Source organism: Hemitrygon akajei, chromosome 11 (assembly GCF_048418815.1).
Source record: "Hemitrygon akajei chromosome 11, sHemAka1.3, whole genome shotgun sequence".
Taxonomy (NCBI): domain Eukaryota; kingdom Metazoa; phylum Chordata; class Chondrichthyes; order Myliobatiformes; family Dasyatidae; genus Hemitrygon; species Hemitrygon akajei.
Genome location: NC_133134.1, coordinates 654,559 through 676,386, shown reverse-complemented (window position 1 = coordinate 676,386; position 21,828 = coordinate 654,559). Strand labels below are relative to the sequence as shown.

The window sequence follows — 21,828 nt, the reverse complement described above, 5'->3', positions numbered from 1 at the left end:
TCTTCCTATCTGCTCCTCGATGTCCCTGTTACTATTGGGTGGTCTATAAAAAACACTCAGTAGAGTTATTGACCCCTTCCTGTTCCTAACTTCCATCTACAGAGACTCTGTAGACAATCCCTCCGTGACTTCCACCTTTATCCTCCACCTGATTCTATTCCTATACTCACTGTCACGTGGCATAGGCAGTAATCCTGAGATCACTACCTTTGTGGTTCTGCTTCACAGCTTTCTTCCTAACTCCCTGTAGTCTGTTTTCAGGACCTCCTACCTTTTCCTACCTATGTTGTTGGTACTAATATGTACCACGACCTCTGGCTGTTCTCCTTCCCACTTCAGGATATCGTGGACACGATCAGAAACATCCCGGACCCTAGCACCTGGGAAGCAAACTCCCATCCGTGTTTCTTTCCTGTGTCCACAGAATCGCCTGTCTGACCCCTAACTATAGAGTCCCCTATCACTGCTGCCATCCTCTTCCTTTCCCTACCCTTCTGAGCCACAGGGCCAGAGTCTGTGCCAGAATTGTGGCCACTGTTGCTTCCCCCAGGTAGGCCATTTCCCCTAACAGTACTCAAGCAGGAGTATTTATTGTTAAGGGGGACAGCCACAGGAGTACTCTCTAGCCTCTGACTCCTGCCCTCCCTCTTCTGACTGTTACCCACTTATCTGTCTCCCCAGGCCACGGTGTGACTACCTGCCTATAGCTCCTCTCTATCACCTCCTCACTCTCCCCGACCTGGTGTGGACTATTATATAAATGGGAAGAAGGTTCAAATATCAGAGGTGCAGAGGGACTGCAGGGTCCTCGTGCAAGACTCCCAGTAGGTTAATTTACAGGTTGAGTCTGTGGTAAAGAGGGCAAATGCAACGTTGCCATATATTTCAATGGAAGTAGAATATAAAAAAATTGGAGACAATCAAGAGCCTTTATAAGCCACTAGTCAGGCTGCACTTGTCAACAATTTTGGGCTATCATTGGAGAGAGTCCAGAGGAGGTTCACGAGGATGATTCCGGGTATGAAGGGGTTAACATATTTGGCGCATTTGGCAGCTTTGGGCCTGTACTCACTGGAATTTGGAAGAATGTGGGGGATGTCATTGAAACACCCAATATTGAAAGGACTAGATAGGGTGGATATGGAAAGGATGTTTCCTCTGGTGTGAGTATCTTGAACTAGAGGGCACAGCCTCACAATTGAGGGCAACCCTTTAGAACAGACATTGGAAGGAATTTTTAGCCAGAGAATAGTTAATCAGTGGAATGTTCTGCTTCAGACTGTGGCGGAGGCCACAGTCGGTAGGTATATTTAAGGTAGAAGTTGATAGTTTCGTGATCGGTCAAGACATCAAAGTATATGGCAAGAAGGCAGGTATATGGAGTGTTGTGGTTTCTGGGACCAGCCATGATGGAATGGCAAAGCAGACTCGATGGGCTGAATGGCCTAATTCTGTTCCTATGTGTTATGGTTATCATAAATTTAGTCACCTCTTCAATGAACTCCAGCATATTAGTTCAACTTGATTTCCCTTTTCTGAACCCATGCTGCTAACATGCCTGTTCTTATCAGCTGCTTTTCCAGCTCATTCTTTATTAATGTTTCCATTATCTTGCCTATGACACACGTTATACTAACTGGTCTATAGTCACCAAGGATAGTGTGGTCATCGTTCTTATACACTGGGACAATGTTAGCCTACTTTAAATTGTTACAGATTTCACCAGTCTTTAATGACATTTGAAAAATATATGTTAGGGGTTGTATATATAATCATAAATTTTGAAAAGGTGCCACATATGAGGCTGCTTACATATCAGAGAAAGTTACTGGCATGGTTAGAGAATCAGCTGAGGCAGAGATTGTGAATAAAGGGATCCTTTTTTGGTTGGCTGCCAGTGACTAGTGGTGTTCCGCAGGGTTCGGTGTTGGGACTGCTTTTTATGCTGTGTATCAATGATCTAGATGATGGAATGGTGACTTTGTTGCCAAGTTTGCAAATACAAAGATTGGTGAAGGGGCTGGTAGTGTTGAGGAAACAGGTAGGCTGCAAAGACAGATTGGAGAATGGGCATGAGAGTGGCAAATGAAATACAATGCTGGAAAATGCATGGTCATGGTCATACTTTGGTAGTAGAAATAAATGTGCAGACTATGTTCTATAAATCCAAAAAATCTAAGATGTTAGCATTCATTTCAAGAGGTTTAGAATACCAGAGCAGGGATGTGATGCTAAGGCTTTATAAGGCACTGGTAAGTACTCTCTTGAGCACTGCGAACAATTTTGGTCTCCTCATCTAAGAAAAGATTGGCGAGGTTTCAGAGGAGGTTCACAAAGACGATTCTAGGAATGAAAGGATTATCATACAAGGAACGTTTGATGGCTTTGGGTCTGTACTGGCTGGAATTCAGAAGGATGGGGGAGGGGGGGGAACCTCATGGAACCCTTTTGAATGTTGAAAGGCCTAGACAGAATAGATGTGGAAAGGATGTTTCCCATGGTGGGGGAGTCTAGGTCAAGAGGGTACAGCCTTGTGATAGGGGGGTGTCCATTTAAAAAAGAGATGCAGAGAAATTTATTTTGATAGAGGATGGTGAATTTGCCAAAATCTGCCCCTATGTCTTATGGTCTTATCAGAGACCTCTTTAAGTACTCTGGGATATTCAATATGTTGTCTGGCCCTGCTTCAGGCTTTTCAGCTAATGCAAGACTTCACTTTCTAAAATCTCTAAGTCAATTAAAACAACTTTATTTTTCTCTACACTTATTGGCATATTGCTAACATCTTTGTAAGTGAATATTTTAGCGAAATATGAGTTAAGAGTATCTGCTATGTCTTTCCTTAAATAACTTAACACCCCTATATTATTACTAATACACTTAGCTTTCTCCTTGACTTTTCTTTTACCACTAAAGTATTGAAAAACCTCTTTGGATCAATCTTAGCACTATCACTATCAGCAATATCCTTCTACATGTACAGCACATTACAGGCCCTTCAGCCCACAATGTTGTGCTGACCCTCAAACCCTGCCTCCCATATAACACCCCACCTTAAATTCCTCCATATACCTGTCTAGTAGTCTCTTAAACTTCACTAGTGTACCTGCCTCCACCACTGACTCAGGCAGTGCATTCCAGGCACCAACCACTCTGAGTGAAAAACCTTCCTCTAATATCTCCCTTGAACTTCCCTCCCCTTACCTTAAAGCCATGTCCTCTTGTACTGAGCAGTGGTGCCCTGGGGAAGAGGCGCTGACTGTCCACTCTGTCTATTCCTCTTAATATCTTGTATATCTCTATCATGTCTCCTCTCATCCTCCTTCTCTCCAAAGAGTAAAGCCCTAGCTCCCTTAATCTCTGATCATAATCCATACTCTCTAAACCAGGGAGCATCCTGGTAAATCTCCTCTGTACTCTTTCCAATGCTTCCACATCCTTCCTATAGTGAGGCAACCAGAAATGGACACAGTACTTCAAGTGTGGCCTAACTAGAGTTTTATAGAGCTGCATCATTATATCGTGTCTCTTAAACTCTAACCCTCGACGTATGAAAGCTAACACCCCATAAGCTTTCTTAACTACCCTATCTACCTGTGAGGCAACTTTCAGGGATCTGTGGACATGTATCCCCAGATCCCTCTGCTCCTCCGCACTACCAAGTATCCTGCCTCTTGGAAACCCAAAATTTCCCTCTTGACTTTAGCTCTCATATTTTCATATACCCTACGGTTAACATCAGTACTCTATTTTTCTGTATTCGTTATATAGCAGTTTTTCTTAAATAATTTTAATGTATATTTTTATTCATCCATGTAGTTGATCTACTGTTTTTATTGCTTCTCCTGACTTTGGGTATGTATATTTCCTGCACTGCATGTATTATCTCTTTAAATCGACCCCATTGTTTCTCAACTGACTCAACGTCAAGCAGTTCCTTCCAGTTTACCTTTCAAAGTCTTGGCCACATGTGCACAAACTTTACCTTTCTGAAATTCAAATTAGCGGCTTTGGTTTTTACTGAAATACTCTCCCAAAAAACTTGGAACTAACAACGTTATGATCACTTGTTCCTAAGGGTCAGCAACTTCTGTACTCAAAATTCTATCCTGATTGTTACAGAATATCGAGGCTAGACAGGCCTCCCCTCTTGTTGGTGCATTAACATACTGGGTCAGAAAACAATCATTCAACAACTCAATGAATTTGCTTTCAAGTTCAGGTTCAGGTGAAGTTTATTGTCATTTAACTACATAAATGTATATAACCATATAGTGCATATAGAAATGAGACGACGTTTCTTCCAACCAGGGTATAAAGCACAGTAGTACACATAACACACATATCACAGGATAACTTATGGAGTTAAAATCTTTAGATGAATCACACATGAATAACAAACTAAAGTGCATTAATAATAAATATTGTAAGGTATGGAACAGGATAAGGTAGGATTAAGGTAAAATAGGAATGCTCTTCCACAGACTATGGTGGAGGCCAAATCTGTGGGGGTATTTAAGGTGGAAATTGATCGTTTCCTGATCAGTCAAGGCATCAAGGGATATGGTGAGAGGGTGGGTGTATGGAGTTGAGTGGGATCAGGAATTGGTCATGATGGAATGGTGGAGCAGACTCAGTTGGCTGAATGGCCTAATTCTGCTCCTATGTCTTATGGTCTAACTAGAGATTAACCAGTGACACTTTGAATACGATGCAGCTGAGAGCTCAGAAGCCTAATGGTCTGGGGGAAGAAACTGTTTTTCATCCTGACCCTTCTTGTTTTTATGTGTCGTAGTTTCCTGCCTGATGGTAGAAAGTCAAAGAGGATGTTGGATAGATGGGTGGGATCTTTAATAATAATAAATAAGGGCATTGTGTAGGCAGCGCACCTGTTAAATGTCCCCGCTAGGCAGTAGGGAGACCCATTTGATCCTCTCAGCTGTTCTCACAGCCCTTTGTAGGAACTTCTGTTCTGATGCTTGACTACTCCTATACCAGAAGGAGGAAGTGGAGGCGTTGCTGTGCCTTCTTGTTCAGGGAAGTGATAATGAGGAACCAGGTGAGGTCATCCATGATGTGAACGCCCAGGAACTTGGTGCACTTAACTCACTATACGTTCAGGAGCCATGTAGTCACAGAGGGGTTGGTCTGTCTGCACCTTCCTGAAGTCGACAATGATTTTCTGTGATTCCTGTAATCCATAAATCACTGGGTTCTCCCATTCAATATATGGGAAATTAAGTTCACCCATAACTATAACATCACCCTCAGAACTTGCTTTTTTAATATTCTGATAGAGTTATATACTAAAATCATGATCAGCATTAAGGGGGTCTATAACATACACCCAATGTTATTCCTTTATCCATATCCTTGCTTTTAAAGAACATAGAAACACAGAAAACCTACAGCACAATACAGGCCCTTCAGCCCACAAAGCTGTGCCGAACATGTCCTTACCCTGGTTTACCCATAGCCCTCTATTTTTCTAAGCTCCATGATTCTATCCAGGAGTCTCTTAAAAGACCCTATCATATTCACTTCCACTGCCATCGTTGGCAGCCTATTCCAATATATTCTAGTCCTTTAGGAATGAATACTAACATCACATTTGCTTTCCTCACCACAGACTTAACCTACAAATTAACCTTTAGGGAATCCTGCACAAGGACTCCCAAGTTCTTTTGTGCCTCAGTATTTTATATTTTCACTCCATTTAGAAAATAGTCAACCCTTTTATTTCATCTACCAAAGTGCATGACCATACACTTCCTGACACTGTGTTCCATCTGTCATTTCATTCCTCATTTTCCTAATCTGTCTAAGTCCTTCTGTAGCCTCTCTACTTCCTCAGCTACCTGCCCGTCCACCTATAGAAACATAGAAAATAGGTGCAGGAGTAGGCCATTTGGCCCTTCGAGCCTGCACTGCCATTCAGTTTGATCATGGCTGATCATCCAACTCAGAACCCTGTACCTGCTTTCTCTCCATACCCCCTGATCCCTTTAGCCACAAGGGCCATATCTAACTCACTCTTAAATATAGCCAATGAACTGGCCTCAACTGTTTCCTGTGGCAGAGAATTCCACAGATTCATCACTCTCTGTGTGAAGAAGTTTTTCCTCATCTCGGTCCTAAAAGGCTTCCCCATTATCCTTAAACTGTGACACCTAAACAATCTTCCTGCAATTAGCCTGTCCAATCCCTTTAGAATTTTATACGTTTCAATAAGATCCCCCCTCAATCTTCTAAATTCCAGCAAGTATAAGCCTAGTCGATCCAGTCTTTCTTCATGTGAAAGTCCTGCCATCCCAGGAATCAATCTGGTGAACCTTCTTTGTACTCTCTCTATGGCAAGAATGTCTTTCCTCAGATTAGGGGACCAAAACTGCACACAATACTCTAGGTGCGGTCTCACCAAGGCCTTGTACAACTGCAGTAGAACCTCCCTGCTCCTGTACTCGAATCCTCTTGCTATGAATGCCAACATACCATTCACCTTTTTCACTGCCTGCTGTACCTGCATGCCCACCTTCAATGACTGGTGTACAATGACACACAGGTCTCGTTGCACCTTCTCTTTCTCGAATTGGCCACCATTCAGATAATAATCTGTTTTCCTGTTCTTGCAACCAAAGTGGATAACCTCACATTTATCCACATTAATTTGCATCTGCCATGAATTTGCCCACTCGCCTAACCTATCCAAGTCACCCTGCATCCTCTTAGCATCCTCCTCACAGCTAACACCGCTGCCCAGCTTCGTGTCATCTGCAAACTTGGAGATGCTGCATTTAATTTCCTCGTCTAAATCATTAATATATATTGTAAACAACTGAGGTCCCAGCACTGAGTCTTGCGGTACCCTACTAGTCACTGCCTGCCAATCCGAAAAGGTCCCATTTATTCCCACTCTTTGCTTCCTGTTTGCCAACCAATTCTTTATCCACATCAATACCATACCCCCAATACCATGTGCTTTAAGTTTGCACACTAATCTCCTGTGTGGGATCTTGTCAAAAGCTTTTTGAAAATCTAAATATACCACATCCATTGGTTCTTCCCTATCCACCCTACTAGTTACATCCTCAAAAAATTATATAAGTTTTGTCAGACATGATTTTCCTTTCACAAACCCATGTTGACTTTGTCCGATGATTTCACCTCTTTCCAAATTGCTGTTATCTCATCTTTGATAACTGACTCTCGCATTTTCCCCACCACTGATGTCAGGCTAACCGGTCTATAATTCCCTGGTTTCTCTCTCCCTCCTTTTTTAAAAAGTGGCGTTACATTAGCCACCCTCCAATCCTCAGGAACTAATCCAGAATCTAAGGAGTTTTGAAAAATTATCACTAATGCATCCACTATTTCTTGGGCTACTTCCTTAAGCACTCTGGGATGCAGACCATTTGGCCCTGGGGATTTATCTGCCTTTAATCCCTTCAATTTACCTAACACCACTTCCCTACTAACATGTATTTCCCTCAGTTCCTCCATCTCACTAGACCCTCGGTCCCCTACTATTTCCAGAAGATTATTTATGTCCTCCTTAGTGAAGACAGAACCAAAGTAGTTATTCAATTGGTTTGCCATGTCCTTGCTCTCCATGATCAATTCACCTGTTTCTGACTGTAAGGGACCTACATTTGTCTTAACCAATCTTTTTCTTTTCACATATCTATAAAAGTTTTTACAGTCAGTTTTTATGTTCCCTGCCAGCTTTCTCTCATAATCTTTTTTCCCTTTCCTAATTAAGCCCTTTGTCCTCCTCTGCTGGACTCTGAATTTCTCCCAGTCCTCAGGTGTGCCATTTTTTCTGGCTAATTTGTATGTTTCTTCCTTGGAATTGACACTATCCCTAATTTCCCTTGCAGCCAGAGGTGCACTACCTTCCCTGGTTTATTCTTTTGCCAAACTGGGATGAACACTTGTTGTAGTTCATCCATGCGATCTTTAAATGCTTGCCATTGCATATCCACCGTCAACCCTTTAAGTATCATTTGCCAGTCTATCTTAGCTAATTCATGTCTCATACCTTCAAAGTTACCCTTCTTTAAGTTCAGAACCTTTGTTTCTGAATTAACTATGTCACTCTACATCTTAATGAAGAATTCCACCATATTATGGTCACTCTTACCCAAGAGGTCTCACACGACAAGATTGCTAACTAACCCTTCCTCATTGCTCAATACCCAATCTAGAATGGCCTGTTCTCTAGTTGGTTCCTCGACATGTTGGTTCAGAAAACCATCCTGTATACATTCCAAGAAATCCTCTTCCTCAGCACCCTTACCAATTTGGTTCACCCAATCTATATGTAGATTGAAGTCACCCATTATAACTACTGCTCCTTTATTGCACGCATTTCTAATTTCCTGTTTAATGCCATCCCCAACCTCACTACTACTGTTAGGTGGCCTGTACACAACTCCCACCAGCATTTTCTGCCCCTTAGTGTTATGCAGCTCTACCCATATTGATTCCACATCCTCCAGGCTAATGTCCTTCCTTTCTATTGCGTTAATCTTCTCTCTAACTTCATATCTCTATCTTCATATCGTCTGCAAACTCTGCAACAAAGCCATCAATTCCATCATCCAAATCACTGACATATAACGTAAAAGAATCGGTTCAAACAGACCCCCATGGAACACCATTATTCGCTGGTTAGAGCTTGATGGCTCTGGGCTTGTACTCACGGGAATTTAGAAAATGAACGGTGACCTCACTGAAACCTATCCACTGTTGAAAGGCCTCGATAGAGAGGATGTGGAGAAGATGTTTCCTATGGTGGGGGAGTCTATAACCAGAGGACACAACCTCACAGTAGGAGGATATCCATTTAGAGTGGAGATGAGGCAGATGTCTTTAGCTAGAGAGTGATGAATTTTTGTAATTCATTGCCACAGGTGGCTGTGGAGGCCAAATCAATGGATACATTTAGGGCCCAGGTTGATAGTTTCTTGACTAGTCAGAATCAGAATCAGAATCAGGTTTATTATCACCTGTGTGTGCTGTGAAATTTGTTAACTTAGCAGCAGCAATTCAATGCAATACATAATATAGAAGAAGAATGAATGAATGAATAAATAAATAAATGGGTGAATAGATAGTTAACAGTACACATATATTGAATAGATTAAAAGTTGTGCACAAACAGAAATACTATATATCAAAAAAGTGAGGTAGTGCTTACAGGTTTAATGTCCATTCAAGAATCAGATGGCAGAGAGGAAGAAGCTGTTCCTGAATCGCTAAGTGTGTGCCTTCAGGCTTCTGTACCTCCAACCTGAAGGTAACAGTGAGAAAAAGGCATGCCCTGGGTGCTGGAGATCCTTAATAATGGATGCTGCCATTTGAGACATCACTCCTTGAAGATGTCCTGGGAACTTTGTTGACTAGTACCTAAGATGGAGCCGACTAAATTTACAACCCTCTGCAGCTTCTTTTGGTCCTGTGCAGTAGCCCCCACCCCCACCAGACAGTGATGCAGCTTGTCAGAATGCTCTCCACAGTACATATATATAATTTTTTGAGTGGTTTGTTGACATACCAAATCTCAGGGCATGAAGGCAGGGGCTAGGGACTAAGAGGGAAATGGATCAGTCATGATGAAATGGCGAAGCAGATGATGGGCTAAATGGCCTAATTCTGCTCTATATCTTATGGTCAATGAAGGGACATGACTGTTCATTAGCCTCAAGATGTGCAAACAAGCTGGATGAACTCAGCATGTCCGGCAGCATCCGTTGAAAGGAGCAGTCAACATTTCAGGTCGAGACCCTTCGTCAGGACTAAAGGGGGGGGGGCAGGGGCCCTATAAAGAAGGTGGGGGGAGGGTGGAAAACCAATCAAAGGAAAGATCAAGGAATGGGGGAGGGGAAAGCAGGGAGGGGATAGGCAGGAGAGGTGAAGAAGGAATCTAAGGGGAAAGCACTATGGGTAGTAGAAGAAGGCAGAGTCATGAGAGGTGATAGGCAGCTAGAAGAGGAGAGACAGAGTGAAGGTGGGATGGGGGAAGGGAGAGGGAGGGAATTACCAGAAGTTGGAGAACTTGATGTTCATACCAAGGGGCTGGAGACTACACACACTGTGTATGAGATGTTGTTCCTCCAACCGAAGTTTGGCCTCATCATGGCAGTACTCACCTCTCCTGCCTATCCCCTCCCTGCTTTCCCCTCCCCCACCCCTTGATCTTTCCTCTGATTGGTTTTCCACCCTCCCCCCCACCTTCTTTATAGGGCCCCTGCCCTCCTTCGTTAGTCCTGACGAAGGGTCTCGACCCGAAACATTGACTGCTCCTTTCAACGGATGCTGCTGAGTTCATCCAGCTTGTTTGTACGTCTTGATTTGACCACAGCATCTGCAGTGTACCTCAAGTCAAGTCAAGTCAACTTTTATTGTCATTTTGACCATAACTGCTGGTACAGTGCACAGTAAAAATGAGACAACGTTTTTCAGGACCATGGTTCACATGACACAGTACAAAAACTAGACTGAACTACGTAATAAAAAAACACAGAGAAAGCTATACTAGACTACAGACCTACACTGGACTGCATAAAGTGCACAAAAACAGTATCGGCATTACAATAAATAATAAACAGGACAGTAGGGCAAGGTGTCAGTCCAGGCTTCGGGTATTGAGGAGTCTGATAGCTTGGGGGAAGAAACTGTTATATAGTCTGGTCGTAAGAGCCCGAATGCTTCGGAGCCTTTTCCCAGACGGCAGGAGGGATTAGAGATTGTATGACGGGTGCACGGGGTCCTTCATAATGCTGTTTCCTTTCCGGATGCAGTTTGTAGTGTTGTAGTGTTGGGATTATGCGGGCAGTGGGTGAATCAGCCCTCTTGTGCTTTTTGATCTCGTCACTTGAGATTCATTTTCACGCGACCCTGCCACTTTGATCTGGCCCACGCCTTCACTGACGAGGTCCAACACTTGCCTTTGTTGAATCTTGCTCCTCCTGACGTAGGACATTGGGTTTGTGGGGGTTTAGCAAGGGTTAATCAGGTTGTGCTTAGGGTTTGTGGGGCTGAAGCCTGGGTTAATCGGGAAGTGCCTAGGGTTTGTGGGGGCATGTGTCCCTTTTGGACTTTAGGATTAGGTTTGAGTGTTGGGCTGGTGGATGTATATGTTTGGCTGGGAGAGGTTAGGCTGCAGAGTATTGAGTGGAGATGTATGAACTGCTATGGTGGATAGGCTTGTATGGGGAAGCCAGGTTAATCTGGCCCATGTCTTTCATTATCGTGGTCCGACACCACTTGGTTCAACGAACCGGGTGTGCATTGGGACACATCGTCAGTAATACATCCTCGGATTGTTGGGTGTTTCGGGCCTTTACTTTGTGTTTACTGTTCATTAGCCTGACTGTCCAGTTCTACTGAGCAGCTGTGTTCCTCCAGTATCTGCATGTTTTGCTCAAGATTTCAAACATCTTGTATGTACCTGTGATCTTCTTTAATACTCATGGTTTTATAAGACTGAGCCAGCCTAGCTTCTAATTACGGAGAACCTCCAGTTTGTTGATAGTGGGACTTGGCCATTGTAAAATCATTAAATTTCAGAAACAGGGGTTTTGGCACTTGTCTGTTAGACAAAGTGATTTTCTGCCACTTGTGCCAGGAAACTTATTTTCACTTATTATGCCCGAATGATCTTTAGGTCTTGCTGTCGGTAGACAAAGTCTTCTTCATTCGGTGGGAAGTTGTGAGTGCAATTGACCATTATGCAGTCATTAGCAATTATCACTATTTCTGACATTATGATGGAAGAAAAGTTGTTGATGGAGTATCTTAATATGTTTGGGCTTTGGTTGCTGCTCTGAAGAACCCCTGTTCTGATGTCCTGGAATAATTGGCCTCCAACAAGTCTTCTTCCTCTGTGTGTAGTACAGCTCTTTTCAATGGAATGTTGTCTCCTTGGACCTCATTGACTTCACTTTTACCAGGGCTGCTTGGTGCCACACTTGAAAAATGCCTCCTTGATATCAAGGACAGTGTTTAATACCCCCCTTCCAGAACTTAGCACTGTAATAAATTCTGACTGGTTCTCACCAAATCCATATTTTCATTAAAGAAGAGGCTACTTGCATGTAAGTGACTCTTGACAATGAGCTGAATACATGATTCATCACTTTACTGATGAGTGACACTGACAAGTAGAAACTGAAATGTAAGGGATTGCTTCTATTGTTATTTGTATCAATTAACCTGGGTTTGTATCAAAGTGAGCTAGTTCAAACTTTATTAATGGGCAATTTTGCTGAAAATAGATACGTAATTGTCTAAATTGGGAAGGATACATCTACCAATCATGCAGCTCCAAGACCTATTCTTTAGGGTGTAAAGCCTGATTCTGAATTGAAAACTTCCTTCAAAATTGCTACCTGGTCAAGGAACAGAATTCCATTGTCCATGATGATCCTTGTAAAAGTAAACTTCAAATGTCCAACTACTGGCAGAAATACCATGTCACATCACAGCTTTGTTATATTGTGCCTTATAGTGAGTCATATAGCAAGCACTATATTTGGGCAGGATGCTCAACTCTTGTAACTTGTCTGTTATTAGACATTATCCACACAACATGCATGGATACTTGAAGGAAAAAGAGACAGCAAATGTTGGAACCTGAAACAACAAACAGAATAACAGAAGAACCCAGCAGGTCAAAAGGTCAGCACAAAATAGTGGGCCAAAGGGCCTGTATTGTGCTGTAGTGTTTTATGCTCTAGAGTATCTGTGGACGTAAAAGGCATATGTTAATGTTTCAGTTGAGACTCTACACAAGAACAGATCCTGATGCAGGGTCTCAATCCAAAATGTCGATTTACATCTTGTGCCTTTACAGCTGCTGCTTGGCCGGCTGAGTTCTTCCAGAGTTATGTTGTGTCTACTTGAGTGCTGGTTATCAAGACTGGAAAACTCATTGAGTATGTTGTCATTGATAAATGTGTAAATATTCATCATTCCATCTAACTCTGCTTGTGTCCCTCTGAAACTCCCCAGAAAGTGCCCTCACACCTACGATTGGAATCTTTTGCTGCACTGGAACTTGCCACCTACCTCTGCAAGCTTTACGGTGTGTAATAGCCTTGGTGAGGTCTCGATAGAATCCTTCTTTACAATAGTGGCAATGTCGTCCTGCCGTATTATGTCGGCAATTTAGGCAAACACCTCCACTCTTTCGGCCAGAGAGTTTGTAAAGTTCCATGTTGAATCGGCAGCGCCGGGCATGCAGGTTGCAGCTACATGCTGAAGGAAGTAAACACAGATTTGATCAAAGGTTAATGTTTGCCATGTAGATCAAAAGTACATCAGGTGATGGTGTCAATAGGCAATGATGTAGATCTGTAGAAGTGGAAAGTGGGTGATGGTTTAAAATGGCAGCAGTAGAGGCATTTATCTTCCTACATTTATACCAGTGGCATCCCAATAATCTACCTAGCCTTTACACCCTCTATTTCTTCATAAACACCCAGTTACATGTGAACATGAACAGGACCTGGATCTACCACATCACTTTATCCCCTCTCTGTCTCAGCACTGTCAGCCTTTTCTTCATGCACCCAGTATCAGTTAAACAGAAATTTTCTTCATAGTGCTGTGGATATATACAAGTTGAGATGGCAGATTTTTGCATGATTGTGAAATTATGGATCATGGGAATTAGGCAAGGAAGGGAGATGAGGACAATAGTCAGATCAAGCATCTATCAGTAATGGAGTGGAGTGAAGGAGCTGTTAGATCCACAGTTTTAATATCAAGAAATAATCCCACAAAAATTCTCTATATTTCCTCCTCAGTGGAAAGTTTACAATGGTGCACATTAGTCTATGTAATCTTACAAGTGGACTGTACATGCACATCACTTCAAAAGTAATCTCAGCAATGTCCACACACATCACTCCAAAACTGGTCAAAGCAGTGTCCACTACACATCAACCCAACAGTGATCTCAGCAATGTCCACACACATCACTCCAAAACTAGTCAAAGCAATGTCCACTGCACATCACCCCAAAAGTGGTCAAAGCAATGTCCTGTATACATCAACCCAAAAGTGGTCTCAGCAATGTCCACTATACATCACTTATGCCCTGTTGATGTTACTCCAAGCTTGGTTCCATGTAAGCCCTATATATATATCACTTCAGAAGTGATCTCAGAAAAGTCCTATAAGCAGATGACAAAATTTGGTTTCGTGGTTAGTGAAGAGGGTTTTGGGCAACAGCAGGATATAATTTATTTGGATTGCTGAGTACAGCTTTAGCAGATGGAATTTAAAAACATATGGAATTTGACTTCTAAAAAGATCTGTGCCAGAAACCCAGTTATCTCATCTCTTCCTTATTTCTCCCAGCATCCTGGGATAGATCCCAACAGGGACTATGGACCTATCCACCCCCCAAAACCTCCTCTTTCTTCATATCAACATGCCTTGCTTAAAGCATCAAAGTGCCCTTCTCTGATCTCACCATTATCCATGTCCTTTTTTTTTGGTGAATACCAATGTGAAGCACTCGTGTACAACCTCACCCTCTTCTGCTGGATTTCTGCATAAATCTCCCTCCTTTCACTCTGAGTGGACATATGGGAATGAATCCAGGAATGAAAGACCATAAGACAAAGGAGCAGAAGTCAGCCATTCAGCCCATTGAGTCTGCTCTGCCATTTTATCATGAGCTGATCGATTCTCCCATTTAATCCCACTCCCCTGCCTTCTCACCACAACCTTTGATGCCCTGGCTACTCAGATAGGGTCATCATATGAGAAGCATTTGGTGGCTCTGGGCCTATACTCTTGGAACTTAGAAAAATGAGGAGGGATCTCATTCAAAAGTATCGAATGTTGGAAGGCCTAGATAAGAGTGGATGTGGAGAGGGTATTTCCTATGATGGGGGAGTCTATGACTAGAGGACACAGCCCAGAATAGAGGGATGTGCATTTAGAATGAAGATGAGGAGGAACTTCTTTAGCCAGTGGATGATGAATCTCTAGATTTTGTTACCACAGATGGCTGTGGTGGCTAGGTCATTGTGTGTATTTAAGGCAGAGGTTGATAGGTTCTTGATTAGACAGGGCATGAAAGGTTATGGGGAGAAGACAGGAGAATTGGGTTGAGAAGGAAATGGAACAGCCATGATAAAATGGCAGAGCAGATTCAATGGGCGGGATGGCCTAATTCTGCTCCTATGTCTTATTTATCTGTCCCATAATTACCCTCCAGCTAGGATGTAGTCTTTTTCCCAGACAGGGAAGGCTACTGAGCACAGATTTTAGGAAAGCAGAGAAATTTAAAAGAGAAAATATAGAACAGAACATTCAGCATGGAAATAGGCCATTTGGCCCAACATTTCTATGTTGACTCATGCTCACCATTCTGCATTATATTACTACCCAGAAATTGGTTCACAGCTGAAATGATTCAAGTCCTCTTGCAGCACTTTTAAAAATAGCGCCAGTGACCAACATCATCAGGTCTCTCCGGTAGTGTGTTCCATCACTTAGAACCATTCTCTGGATGAAGAACGTCACCTCATATCTGTTTTATCATCATTTGTTATGGGGAAAGATTTCCTGCAGTTTATCCTCTCCATACCCTTTTTAATTTTGTGTTTCTGATGTCCCCTCTTAAACCCCTTTTCTCCAGGGAGAACAGACTCTGCCTCTCTAGACTATCCTCATTATCAGATCTGCTCAATTCTGGTAAATCTGCTTTGCACTCTCTTCAGTACCATACATCCTTCCTGTACCTTGGCAATACCTCAAAGATGAGGCATCTATCACTAAGGACCCCATGCTTTATTCTCATTGCTATCAGCCTGAGGACACACACTCAATGCTTTATAATAGCTTCTTCTCCTCCACTCACTGTGTGTGTGTGTATATATATATGTAATTATACTTTTCTTATTCTGTATTGCAATGTACTGCTGCTGGCAAACAATAAATTTCACAACGTATGCCAGTGATATTAAATCTGTTTCTGATTCTGGTAACCAGATCTGCACCCAAAACACAGCAGAATTCTGATGAGTTTTATCAAATCAGAACATAACTTTCCTATTTGTATATTCAGTGCTCTGACCAATTTAAGTTAGTATGTCATATCCTTTCCTAACCACGTTCTCCACTTGTGTAGAATATATTGATTGGTTGTATCATGGCCTGGTACGGAAACACGTGCCCTTGAATGGAAAAGCCGAAAAAAGTAATGGATATAGTCCAGTCTATCAGAAGTAAAGCCCTCTCCACCACTGAGCACATCTACGCAGAGTGCCTTTGCAGGAAAGCAGCATTATCATTAAGGATTCCCGCCATCCAGGACACAGGACAAGTTCTCTTCTCACTGCTGCCGTCAGGTAGAAGGTAGAGGAACCTCAGGATCCACACCACCAGGTTCAGGAACAGTTATTGTACTTCAAACATCATTCAACTTCGCTCATCCCATCACTGAACTGTTCCCACAACCTATCAATTCACTTTCAAGAACTCTTAACCTAATGTCTCAATATTTATTGCTTATTTATATATCTATATTTATTTATATTAATTTGCTTTTTTTTCCTTTTGTATTTGCACAGTTTTTTGTTGCTTATCATATTCATTGTGAAGAAAACGAATCTCAGTTTGTACATGGTGACATACAGGTACTTTGGTAACAAATTTACTTTGAACTTTGTGTTGCACAAGGATCTATGGACATATACTCTAAGGTTTCTCTGCTCCCCAATATTATAGAAGAGCCCACCACCCACAGTGTGTCCCCAAGCCCATCACCCAGTGTATCCGAGCCCACCACCCACAGTGTCCCTGAACCCATCACCCACAGTGTCCCTGAGACCACCACATCCACCTCCTCCCTTGTAGAGTGCCCAGTATCTCCCACCCAGCAACCTCCCCAGAGTAAGGTATTTTGAGTCTCCCACCCACCTACCTCCCTAGTTTAGGGTTTCCTTGGACTCCCACCTTCCCAGTGAAAGGTGTCCAGCGACTCCCACCTCCCAGTGTAGAGTTACTATGTCTCTAAGACCATGCCTACGTCTCCAGAGTAAGGTTTATTGCAGATCGCAATGCTGGAGGAAATCAACTGTTTATTCTTTTCCATAGATGCTGCCTGACCTACTGAGTTCCTCCAGCATTCTGTGAGTGTTGTGCAGAATTTGCAGCACCTGCAGAACCACTCATGTTTTACTGCTCAACTTTAAATGTTTATCTCAGTCAAACTGTTTCCAGTCACCACTCAGCAAGCTCATTGTGGCCACAAAGTATCAGAAAACCTGAAAGTGAATGCATTTCTTCTAATCTGTGCTACAGATATGAATATAGGCTGTTGGAAATATTCTCTGGGCAACAGAGAGAGCACGTACATTGCGGGTCAACAGTGGCTAGATGCTGGAGGGGAAGAGGTGATTATCTACAAATCACAGCCAGATGGTGACTGTTCAGCCAAACTCCGCTGCACCAGCATAAGTCCACAAACACACAGGCCCGAAGCCACGATGACAAAGTAATCACCTCCCCATAACTGTTTTTAGAGTTCACTCAACTCAAGGGCAGTAAGCAGATGAGGAAAAGAGGACAAAAATAATCTAAGGGGATGGGTCAAAAGTTAAGAGGTGGGAATGAGTTCAATCCTTTGAGGGAAAGCAGAGCTGAGAAACATGGACACACTGATCAGCAGGGTAATGGTTAGAGACCAGTAACACGGACACACTGACCAGCAGGGTAATGGTCAGTGCTCAGTAACATGGACACACTGACCAGCAGTTCCATTTTGATTACAAAGGAAAATGTGCCAGGCAAACTCAAACGTCTTAAGGTGGATAAGACACCTGGGCTAGAGGGATTACATCCCAGAGTCCTGAGAGAGGTTACTAAAGAGATAATGGATGCATTGGTCATGATCTTACAAGAATCACTTGATTCTGCCATGGTCCCGGAGGACTGGAAGATTGTAAATGTGATTCCACTCTTTAAGAAGGGAGGAAGGCAAAAGAAAGGAAATTATAGGCCAGTTAGCCTAACCTCACTGGTTGAGAAAGTGTTGGAGTTTATTATTAAGGATGAGGTTTCAAGGTACTTGGAGGCTCATAAGAAAGTAAGTCAAGGTCAGCATGTTTTCTGTCAAGGAAGATCTTGCCTAACAAATCTTTTAGAGTTCTTCGAGGAAGTCACATGTAGTGTGGACAAAGGAGAGGAAGTGGATGTCACTTACTTGGATTTTCAGAAGGCATTTGATAAGGTACCACACATGAGGTTGCTTAACAAGATACAATCATATGGCATTACAGGATATTGGCATTGATAGAGGAATGGCTGACAGCCAAGAGGCAGTGAGTAGGAACAGAGGGGTCGGTATTGGGACCGCTACTTTTCACATTGTTTATCAATGGTTTGGATAATGGAATTTATAGTATTGTGGCAAAGTTTGCAGAGAATACAAAGATAACTGGAGGGGTAGGTAGTGCTGAGAAAGCCATACAATTGCACTAGGACTTAGACAAAATGGAAGAACAGGCAAAAGAAGTGTCAGATGGAATGCAGTGTTGGGAAATGTATGATATTCCATTTTGGTAAAAGGAACAATAGTGCAGACTATTAACTTAATCATGAGAAGGTTCAAACATCAGAGGTGCAGAGGGATTTAGGAGTCAAACGAGAAGAAATTTTTGAATGGAAGAAACACACTACCATGGCTGACAAGTGAAGTCAGAGCCAAAGTAATAGCAAAAGAGAGGGCATACAAGGAAGCCAAAACCAGTGGGAAGATAGAGGATTTGGAAGCTTTTAAAAACTTGCAGAAGGAAACTAAGAACGTCATTCGGAAGGAAAAGATGAATTATGAAAGTAAGCTGGTGGCTAATATCAAAGAAGATACTAGAAGCTTTTTTAAGTATATAAAGGGTAAAAGAGTTGAGGGTAGATATAGGACCAATACAAGATGATGCTGGAGATGGCAGAAAACTGAATGTGTATTTTGCATCAGTCTTCACAGTGGAAGACACCTACAGTATACTGGACATTCAAGAATGTCAGGGAAGTGAAGTATGTGCAGTGAAAATTACAACTGAGAAGGTGTTCAGGAAGCTTAATGGTCTGAGGGTGGATAAATCTTCCGGACCTGATGGAATGCACCCTCGGGTTCTGAAGGAAGGAGCTGGAGAGATTGCGGAGGCATTAACAATGATCTCTCAAGAATCAATAGATTCTGGCATTGTACTGGATGACTGGAAAATTGCAAATGTTACTCCACTCTTTAAAAAGGGTGGGAGGCGGCAGAAAGGAAACTATAGACCTGTTAGCCTGACATCAGTGGTTGGAAAGTTGTTGGAATCGATAGTTAGGGATGAGATTATGGAGTACCTGGAAGCACAGGACAAGGTAGGCCAAAGCAGTGTGGTTTCTTGCATGTTACTAGCATAGGTGGAGCACTGGCTGATCGGCAGAAAACAGAGAATGGGAATAAAGGGATCCTATTCTGGCTGGCTGCCGGTTACCAGTGGAGTTCCTCGGGGTCAGTGTTGGGACCACTGTGATTAATAGATTTGTGGCTAAATTTGCCGATGATACAAAGATAGGTGGAGGAGTGGGTAGTGTTGAGAAAACAGAGAGCCTGCAGAGAGACTTAGTTCAGAGAGACTTACAAACGTTTGTAGATGGGCAAAGAAGTGGCAAATGAAATACAATGTTAGAAAGTGTATGGTCATGCATTTTGGTGGAAGAAATAAATGGACAGACTATTATTTAGATGGGGAGAGAGAATTCAAATTGCAGGGATGCAAAGTGACTTGGGAGTCCTTGTGCAGGATATCCTAAAGGTTAACCTCCAAGTTGAGTCGGTGGTGAAGAAGGCAAAAGCAATGTTGGCATTTATTTCTAGAGGTATAGAATACAAGAGCAAGGATGTGATGTTGAAGCTCTATAAGGCACTTGTGAGATCACAGTTTTGGGCTCCTTATTGTAGAAAGGATATACTGACACTGGAGAGGGTTCAGAGAAGATTCACAAGAATGATCCCAGGAATGAAAAGGTTCCTGTGTGAGGAACGTCTGAAGCTCTTGGGCTGTATTCCTTGGAGTTCAGGAGAATGAGGGGTGATCTCATAGAAACATTTTGAATGTTAAAAGGCCTGAACAGATTAGATATGACAAAGTTATTTCCCATGGTAGGGGAGTCCAGGACAAGAGAGCACGACTTCAGGATTGAAGGATATCCATTTAGAACAGAGATGTGGAGAAATTACCCTAGTTAGAGGGTGGTAAATCTGTGGAATTTGTAGGCACGGGGAGTTGTGAAGGGCAAGTCATTGGGTGCATTTAAGGCAGAGATGGATAGGTTCTTGATTAGCCAGGGCATCAAAGGGTATGTGGAGAAGGCAGGAGAGTGGGGATGACTGGAAGAACTGGATCAGCCCATGATTGAATGGCGGAGCAGACTCGATGGGCCTAATGGCCTCACTCTGCTCCTATATGTTATGGTCTTATGGTCTCATGCAAGATTCCCAGAAGGTTAATTTACAGGTTGAGTCTGAGGTAAAGAAGGCAAGTACATTGGCATTTATTTCAAAAGGAATAGAATATAAAAACAAGGAGATAATGCTGAGGCTTTATAAGATTTTGGTCAGGCCTCACTTGGAGTATTATCAACAGTTTGGGGATCCATATCTCAGAAAGGATATGCTGTCATTGGAGAGTCCAGAGGAGGTGCACAAGGATGATTCTGGGAAGGAAGGGGTTAAGATATAAGGAGCTTTTGATGGCTTTGGGCCTGTACTCACTGGAATTTAGTAGAATGTGGGGGATCACAATGAAACCAATGGAATGTTGAAAGGACTAGATAGGGTGGATGTGGAGAGGATGTTTCCAATGGTGGGGCCATGCACAACTAGAGGGCACAGCTTCAAAATTGAGGGGTGACCTTTCAGCACGGAGGAAAAGAAGAATTATTTTAGCCAGAGAGTGGTGAATCTGTGGAACAGGCTATGGTGGAGGCCAAGTCCGTGGGTATATTTAAGGCAGGTTGATAGTTTTCCGATTGGTCAGGGCATCAAAAAAGACACATGTATGGGATTGAGTGGGATCCAAAAACAGCCAGAAGGAATGGCAGAGCAGACTTAATGGCCTAATTCTGCTCTGAAGCCTGATGGCCTTATGGACAAAATGATCAGTTGGGTAATGGTCAGTGCTCAGTAACATGGACACACTGACCAGCAGGGTAATGGTCAGTGCTCAGTAACATGGACATGATGACCAGCAGGGTAATGGTCTAACTTGATAATCCTCTTTATAGTCCACCTTTATAACCCTCAACAGTTCTGTTTGATTTGAATTTCTGAAAATTTACATATGCTTCCTTTCTCTTTTGACTCAATTCACAAGCTCTCTGGACATGCTCTTACTTGGAAAGGTAATGGCCAATGCATCCACTATCTATATAAACAACTCTTTTTGAAGTACTTATTTAAAGCTGTATATTTAATTTCACAGTTTTCAACTAATATATCTTCAGACCACCAGTTCACCAGAGACCACTATTTTGTGCTATTTAAATTCAAAAATAAATTTGTCATTTACAATTTGCTTTTTTCAAAGATCAAAGTAAATTTATTATGTATTATATACATCACTATATAATACCCTGAGATTCTGTTTTATGTAGGCTTTCACCATTTTGTTTTTTTTTCGTATTTAGTAGGATGTTTGCCATGACATGATGCTGCAGGCTCACACAGAAGATTAAGATACATGAAATTCATGGTGACTTGGTGTTTGGATTCTGAATTGGCTTGCCCATTGAAGACAGATGCTATGGGACTTA

The 21,828-nt window shown here is 42.5% G+C and overlaps 1 protein-coding gene across 3 annotated transcripts in view; it reads right to left on the bottom strand.

The window, feature by feature from the left end:
- The window catches only part of LOC140735215 (netrin-3-like), a 430,472-nt gene that overhangs the window by 233,047 nt on the left and 175,597 nt on the right, over window positions 1-21,828 (bottom strand). For 2 of the 3 annotated variants that reach the window (XM_073059997.1, XM_073059998.1), the window contains exon 3: window positions 13,072-13,260. The exons of the other annotated variant lie outside the window; for it this stretch is intronic. In XM_073059997.1, the coding sequence (XP_072916098.1) occupies window positions 13,072-13,260 (189 nt within the window). The remainder of the gene's footprint in view (window positions 1-13,071; window positions 13,261-21,828) is intronic. 3 annotated transcript variants of the gene reach the window in all.